This window comes from Drosophila eugracilis, unplaced genomic scaffold (genome assembly GCF_018153835.1).
Source record: "Drosophila eugracilis isolate 14026-0451.02 unplaced genomic scaffold, ASM1815383v1 contig_2155, whole genome shotgun sequence".
Taxonomy (NCBI): domain Eukaryota; kingdom Metazoa; phylum Arthropoda; class Insecta; order Diptera; family Drosophilidae; genus Drosophila; species Drosophila eugracilis.
In genome coordinates this window covers 210,984-219,287 of record NW_024573039.1, presented here as the reverse complement: position 1 = coordinate 219,287, position 8,304 = coordinate 210,984, and the positions used below count along the sequence as shown (strand labels likewise).

General features: G+C 38.5%; 2 protein-coding genes across 2 annotated transcripts; both read right to left on the bottom strand.

Annotated features, from left to right (window-relative positions):
• Positions 1-2,430: 2,430 nt before the first annotated feature.
• On the bottom strand, positions 2,431-3,454 carry LOC108111839 (farnesol dehydrogenase). Its single transcript, XM_017221443.2, has 2 exons — positions 2,845-3,454; positions 2,431-2,777 (listed from the first exon to the last, which is right to left on the bottom strand). The coding sequence occupies exons 1-2, from the start codon at positions 3,418-3,420 to the stop codon at positions 2,601-2,603; spliced, it is 753 nt and encodes a 250-aa protein (XP_017076932.1). The 5' UTR covers positions 3,421-3,454; the 3' UTR covers positions 2,431-2,600.
• A 1,208-nt stretch (positions 3,455-4,662) lies between these two features.
• LOC108111846 (spidroin-1) lies at positions 4,663-5,561 on the bottom strand. The gene has a single exon (XM_017221452.2). The coding sequence runs from the start codon at positions 5,413-5,415 to the stop codon at positions 4,918-4,920; it is 498 nt and encodes a 165-aa protein (XP_017076941.1). The 5' UTR covers positions 5,416-5,561; the 3' UTR covers positions 4,663-4,917.
• Between the last annotated feature and the right edge of the window lie 2,743 nt (positions 5,562-8,304).

The window sequence follows — 8,304 nt, the reverse complement described above, 5'->3', positions numbered from 1 at the left end:
ATGTATATTATGTATGTATATAGCATTTACCACATAGTAACGAAGGAAGGACCCTGCTGCACCAGCTGCCAAAAGCCTCGGGGCGCTGCAGGCTCAGATCAAAGGATACTTTTTATATTACAATTATATGAGTATCGTTCTGTCATTTAATCTATTCATTTCCCTTTTGTCTTTCCACTTTAGCGAGTTTTAAATATTTTTTAGACTAATCAATTTCGCAGATAATCAATTTTTCAACTTTCTCCCATTTGATTGCTTTTTAAATTTGTCATTTCATAAATTTTTATGGCATTTTTTTTCAGCGTTGATTGTCCTTTTTTTTGTGTGTTTGTATGATAGACAGCGAATAAATTGGTAAATAATTTATGCATAAACGAACAGCGCATCAGCGAAAAAAAAAAAAGCCAAATCAAATTTTATACAATGTAATTAAGTTGCATTTTTCTTTTCGCTTTTCGCTCGGCGCGATACAAATCTAATATTAATTAAGCACGCCAGAGATGTCGGTTAATCGAACTAATTGTATTTGCATTAATTCCACCAATAAAAAAATCAAAAAAAAAAAGCATAAATAAGTGATAAAGAAATGAACATATATATAGATATATATAGTATGTATAGGAATAATCTTGCCGCTGGCATGAATTTATTATAATCGTTCAAATCACTCTTGGGGTACGCATAATAAATCGGATACATACATACTATCTTGACGGCTATTCCGTTAAATTGGTAACTAATTAATCAACAAATTTGCGGTTGATAAACATACTGGCAATCTCACATCTAATTATAATAATATCCAAGATTTTTCTCCAACACGAACGAGTCTTTCTAGTTGAGTTTCTATAATGACAGCTTAATTGGATTTGGCTTGGTATTGGGATTGGGATTCAGATTGGGATAGAGATTCCCATCTAGACGGGGGGATGTGTGTTGTTTGGAATCTCTGAAAGAGGGGGGCGTCGTGTAAAACTTTTGACAGCTGGCGGCCTTGCGAGGCAGTCATAACAACTTTGATAAAAGAGGGCCAACGAAAAAAGCAAAAAAAAAAAAAACACAAACATCAGGCAAACAAAGAACGAGGCTAACAAATAAATGAGCCGAGTGTGAAAATTTATCAATCTCAAGTTTCGCTGGGAAAACCAAAGGTCTGACTAAGCGTGGGCGAAAAGGCAAGGCAAGTTATTTGCATAAATAACTATTATTTTTTGTGTTAATATTTGATTTGTGGTTTAAATTTAAAGAGTTTTTAAGCTGGGAGAAACTTTTATCAATATTCTGATAGGACTTTTAATCAGCAAAAATAACAGAAAGATCTTAAAAGTAAATAAAATTACTAAAAACTATTATAATTTATACACTCTTTCAGAAGTTAAAACCAATGATTAAACTTAAAAGATACCTCAGCAGTTAGAACAGCAGTTAGTAGGCTATTCTTGGCCAACATAAAGGCCTACAAAATCGTTTAATTTTATTATTTAATGCGGTCATCTTTTGATTGAAGTCAATTGGAATTTGTAGCCGCAGTTCATTGAGAGCAGTGTTTACTTAGCTTTAATAGACTTGGCCAAGGATATGGCATTGTCCTTGGAGCGACTACAGGTCCTGTTTTATGCTCTACGGCTGCAGCTCCGCCATCGCATTTGTCTGACAAATTGAGTTTCCGGACGGACACCAACTCGGAAAAAGCTCAAATAAAATCAAGTGTGTGGCCGGCAGCAAGAAATACACAGGAAAACTAAAATAAAAAAATTATTAATTTAATATTAAATAATAAAAATAAAATCTATTTTTTAATATTTAATAATTTCTTTGTATTTTTGTTGATAACTTTTGTTCATAAGAAGTTTTCAGTTTGCAATCAAAAAATATCTAAAATATATATTTGATTTCCGTGTAAAGGAAGCTTGAAGAAGTGGGACGCTCTAATGACTCGGTTTCCTCCTCGTAGCCAAGCAATTGCTTGAAGATGCCCAATTGCACATGACACTCTTTGACCACAGAGAATTCCATTTCTGCAGGGTAACAGCTTTCTTTATTTCCCCATTTATTGCTCGCCTTTTCTGTGTAAAATTTCAATTGTGTTCTTTCGCCCAGAAACATGTGCCGAGGCGGTTAAAACAAAAATTGTCAATTAAAGCCATTAGGGCCATTGGCAATTAGTTGGCAAAATCCATTATGCGGCAAGTCATTTACCATAGCTTCTATTTTTCTTTATATTTACCATCATTTTTTCCACTTTCCAAAACCAAAAAAACGTTCTTCTGGCCAGGAATTTGCATTTAAAAACACATTTTCTCATTGCCCTGCAGCTGGCTGTGCAATTAAGTGTTGCTAAAAGGGTTATGTGCTTTTAATTGGGTTGTCATGGGTTAAGACAAGAACATTTTTCAGCTGTACAAATAAAGCCTGAATAAATTCAATCAATTTACTAAGCTCAAAGACAAAGCATTTTTATTATTATAAGTTTTTGTGGAAATTAAGAATTAAATACTATGAAAAAAATTGGGGAAAAACTGAGCTTTCAATTTCCCAAAAATTGTAAACTATTCTAAAGAAAAAAATTGAAAAAAAAAATATAAGACTTTGGGATTTGTCTACAAGGTCTCGCCAAGGGGCTTAATGGTCAGCTCGTGCACCTGGACATGTGGGGGCGTGCCAATGGCGTAGAGCACTCCCTGCGAGATGTCCTCAGAGTGAAGCATGCGGTCCTTAATAGACTCTCTGATGCTATCCGGAAGGATCTCCGTGTCCACCACACCAGGACTGACGCTCTAAAATGGGAAAGAGGAATATTTTTAGTGATTATTTTATAAACGCAAAAACAGAAAGCAAACCCACCGTAATCTTAATGCGGGTGCCCAGGCCGAGGAACTCTTGGCGATAACCCTCGGCCATGGCCGTGACCGCATGCTTGCTGGGCGGATAGACGTTGACATCCGGCACCACGCCCTCCATGGCCGTCATGGTCTTATGCCCCAGGATGCTATTGATTAGCACCACATGTCCGTCGAACTTACGCTCTCGCATTGAGCGAACCGCCCGTTGGGTGCACAGAATGATGCCCATGATGTTCGTCTGCAGGACCTGCTGCATAAGGACCGGGTTCAGGTCGATCAGTTGACCCGATTGCAGGGTACCAGCGTTGTTAACCAGCACATCCACGGAGCCAAGTTTCTGGATGATCCAATCGAATGCCTCATTCACGGAGCTTTCGCTACTCACATCGCAGTAAACGGCAAAGAATTTGCCCTTCTTGTCAGCCGGCAATTCCTTTTGCAGCTCCTTCACACGATCCACGCGACGGGCCAAGCCCACAACGGTCATCCCGGCCAGACATAGATCCTTGGCTATAGCTGATCCGATTCCCGAACTGGCGCCTGTAACAACGGCCACGCGATTCTGCCAGCGTTCCATGTTATTCGCTTAGATTTTTATCGATATTTGCTCGGATCTCGACCTGAAGCTCTTCCTTATATATAGCTGGAATGATTGCGTGCGGGTAGCAGCCGCTCTCCGAACGGGTTCTAGCTAATTACAGTGGGAGAAAAGTTCTAGTAGATGGCTAAGGGGAGATCTAGGGAATAGAATGAAATACGAAATTTACAAATTATGAAGGAAAATGAAATTAAACTATATTTTATACTCACTTAAATATATGACTAATAATTCTCCTTAAAATATAGTTTCATATTATCAGCTCAATCTTAGATTTATATTTATTAATATTTCTATGTTTTTCTCTCTGTACTTTGATTAGTTCTAATCAGATTTGCTTTTATTCTGGATTATAGGAATATAATCTTGACTTTATATAAATATATATATATAGTTTTTGTGAATCTCGTTAGCGTGTTGAGAAAATGCCATCTCATCGTTAAGACAATCAGTCACATCTCTTGATACGTTAAAGGGGTGGAATCAACAGTTTTCGTTTTGGGTTTTGGGAGTATCAAATACCTATATTTATATGGTTTGCTTGGTTTAATAATATGCTGGAAAATTGGTTCAATTAAACCCATAAACGTTTTGTGCTAAATTTTAAATATATAAGATTTAGCAAAGTGTCATTTCGGATTAGGGTTTTTGCTTGTCTAGAATTACATTTAACATATTATTAGTATAGAGAAAATGATTAAGTTGATTCTCTCAATTAGTTAGACGTAAACTGCTTACTGTTTGCTTTGATTTTATCTACTTTTATTACACTTTTACTCACTCATTTCGCAGCTTGTGTGATAAAATGCAAAGTCAACTTTATTAAGTAAGCAATTTAAGATTACTTAGCCATAAATTGCCAGTTAACTGTTTAAGCATTTTCAAAAAGTTACCCAACAGATTAACAGTCATCACCTGGGAACCTTAAACTTTTTTCTCTTAGCTTATAAATGTTTGTTTGAATGAATTAAGCTTACGAAATGAAAACGCTTAGCTTGCTATGTGATTATATCATATATTATATTATTTAAGAATTTACATACAATATTTATGCCATTCGCGTTTCCTTTTTACTCTGAATATTTTATTAGAATTAAACATTTGTATATGTTCAGTCACACCTTAGTACTCCTCTCCCAAATGCAATCTTAGAAAGAATTTAGGAGAATCTGAAAGACTATTTAACCCCCTAAGCCCACCCTATTAATCAAAACCAAGAAGTCTGTACTCATTGATATATATATTGCTCCACCAACGGACAAACGTACTTTCTCATGGATGACGATGGGTAGAGAGCAGAGTGGAGTGGTGTGAAGTGTAGTCGTGTGGAGCAGATGTGCTCGTACCTATGCGCTGTGTATAAAATTTTGGATGCGACTGTGGACTCTTTTAATGCTGCTGCTGCTGTGATTGTGGAAAGTGGAGAGTGTACTAACGGCAGATCGTGTGGTGTTATAAAGGCCATATTGCAGCCCTCTACCAGAAGCCACCCTTGGATGCACCGCCACCGCCGTAGTTCATGCTCATATCCATGCCGTTGTAGGCGCAGAATGCTTCGCCATTGTCGATACAGGGCTCAAATGGACCAGATGGTCCTTGGCTAAAGAAGTCGGTGGGCACGTTGCAGGTGAGCGGCGAGCTGATGTTTGAATAGTCGCCCATGCCCATTTGCTGGGAATTAGCCATGGACATGCCGCGGTGGGCTCCAACGCCGCCGCCAACGCCGGCCCCCATGCCCGCACCTCCGGCGGCAAAGGGATGAAGAGACTGGGCTGGAGACTGAGCCGCAGATGCTGCCTGGCCGGGCCATCCGCCTAGTCCTCCTGGCCCAGAACCAGCACCTTGTCCTTGTCCTGCTGCTGCTGCTGCTGCTGCTGCGCCTCCAGCGGTCGTCTGCTGCATCAGGTCACCCATCTGCGGATAGACGGGCGCATTCACGGGTTGGCCATTCCAGTAGGAGAATGCGTTCGACATTTCGGGAACGTTGGTAGTCAAAAAAAAAAAAACTTTTACAAATTTGGAAGAAAAACAAATCAGGAAGAAATATTTTTAACTATTTTTTTTCTTTGCCCAAAAATTAAAGCCACTTAAATTTTGTTCCGCCGAACGATGTTAACTGTTTGAACAAAACCTTGATACTGAGAATTCGGAGCACTGGCCGAGCTAGCTCGATTTTTTGGTTTGACATTTGATTTCAGGGACTACTAAGTTGGAAAATTTTCAAATTTTTAAAAAAAATTGTGATTTTAACCTAGTTGGCCATGGATTATGATCAAGTCTAAAGGTTTGAGAAACTAAGTAAGCTGAGTAAGACTAAGTGAAGGGGAAAACTTTGAATTATATAAAATATAAATAAATTTGTGTAAGTTAAAGTCTATTCCCCTGTTAAAAATACCTACATTTAAGCTTTTAATAATATAAAATGAATTTTTAAAATATAAAACCCAATTCTAGTTACTCACATCCCTTTAAACATTCAATTAAAGCAGCTTAAGTTATCTAAAGATTTGATTATCCTGAACATTTGTGATTTCTTAGCCTGATTTGGCCATCAAAGTATCCCCATAATAGGCATAAAGATTTCGTTTTTAATCCAGGTCATTCCATGTTATTTAGCATACAATTTTATATTGTGATAAATGACGTTTCTTTTCATTTTCGTTTTATCTTTTTGCTCTCATGTCTCATTTTTTATTTCTTATTTCTATTTCCTTCTGTTTTTTTTCTTTCGTTTAGCCTTGTCTGAATATAAGGGCGGTGGTAGGGGGCATGGCGTGGCTAGCGTTGTGTTAATTTTTAAAAAAGGACGCCAACTGTCGTGATGCAGCTCAGATGATAATGACGAAGACGTGGCAACAAACGTTTGTCTACATAATGGGTAGCAAGGAGGGAGGCATTGAAGGCTGTATATAAAGAATGTTACATTAAGCTAGGCTTTATCATTAGCCTTAAGTCATTTCAAATGACTTTTATATATATATGGAAAATGCTGAATATAACCTAACAGCAAGGATGGATTATAGAACATTGCTCGATTTGTAGGTAAATTATTCTGAAACTTTAAACTAGCATTTAAGTCACGTTTACCATCACACATGGCTGGCATTTGAGTAGGGTATTTCAATGGTCCTCACCCTCTTGGCATTTCATATTCCACTTGATTCGTGTGCCAAGCATAAAATGCAAAACACTTGAACTGAGTGGAAACGAAGGCGAAAGCAAAATAAGCAACAACAAAATGTCTCATAAACCAACAGATGCAGTGAGAGAAAATCAGGGCATTAATATACATTTTCTTTATTTATATATATTGAGATTTGTAAAACCGCTAATTTCTTGTTTTCTTCTTAATTTAATGTGTCAACATTGCGTATACGCTATAAAAAGGTTGTGTGAATATTATGTATACGCAACGTTAGCTTTAAGTATGACTAATTTTCTTGACAATATCTTTTCTCAGTGCTTAAGAATAAGAGGAAGACAGAGCATGCCAAGAAAAAAAACTAAAGAAAAGAAAGCAACATGGCAGGGTGTTGATAATGATAGCAAAGACAAAAGCCCACGCCTAATGGGACACGGAATGACTGAGGGGCGACGGGTGGTTCTGGCAGGGAAGAGGATTGAGGGCTAGGGAGGTTGGCTAGGAAAACTACGAGGCCGGGTGACCATCCGACTGTCATGCCAACGTCCTTGACGCGCTGCAGTGGCGACATCGTAGTTAAATTGCCTGTCCTCGGCCGGCGTCAACATTGTGTCATTGCTAGTATTAAATCAGAGCCAAACAAATGATGATACATAAGTGCGACACAAGTACGCAGGAAAACACACAGAAAAGATTAACCGAAATGCTGGGTGCGAAAATTAAAATTACAACGCCCAGTAGTGGCGATGCAGAGAGAGAAATCTTAAGGGAAAGCGATGTTTAAATTATATTTTTATATTCTTTCAAAGTTTTCGTTCATTTAAGAAAGTTAAGTAGGAAAAGTTTGAATATTACTCATATAATATCTTGATATTGTTAACTGATTTTGTATCATATTTCTAATGTTTTACAAATCGTAGATCTAACTAAGTAATCTCAGTGCACCATATGGCGTTGTTCTTCTTGGCCAGCCTTTTTGTTTCGCCCTCTGCAAGTGATCAACTAAGTTAATATTTCACCGCTTGACCTTCGGCCATTCCAAATTATGTGCTGCCAACTATGCCGGATGCTTTGCTGATGGTTGTTATAGTGGGCAGGGGGTGGGAGAAAGGTCGGTAGAGAAAGGGCGCTAGAGAAGGCGGGGAAAAACAGATCGGGAAAGATGGAAGACAAAGGAGCCAGTGCATAGTTCATCAAGTTGGCAAACAAACGCATACCAAAGTCGGACTACCAGAAGGATCTCGGGTTGGAGGCAGGGACTTCGACTTGGGTCAAATATGTTAGCAGTTGCATTCTGTTTTGGCTCCGCACAGCAAACATTCAAGTAGTTGCCATGGTCAAAGGACAAGCACAGTGGGCCATAAAGGGCTGGAAAGACGGAAAGTATTTAAAACTTTTTTCTTCCTTAATAGTTTTAGGATCCGAAAGGTAAAGATAGCCAAGATACGGACATGGAGATATCGAAACCCTATCGATAGTTCATTGCTTTGCAGACTCCTCAACACCAATCACTTGACCATGAATTAAAAATGTTCTAATATAAGTTCTTACTTTTCCGCGCTCCACTGTTACGTTGTGTAGTTTTATCGCATTACTACAGCCGCCATTGTCTCCATCTCTTTCTGCAACCCACTCGCTGTCTCTCTCTCTCTCTATGTACGAGTTGCCCAGCCATCTCTTTCTGCAGCTCTGTTGTCTGTCCGCTGGGTTTCCTCCCATGC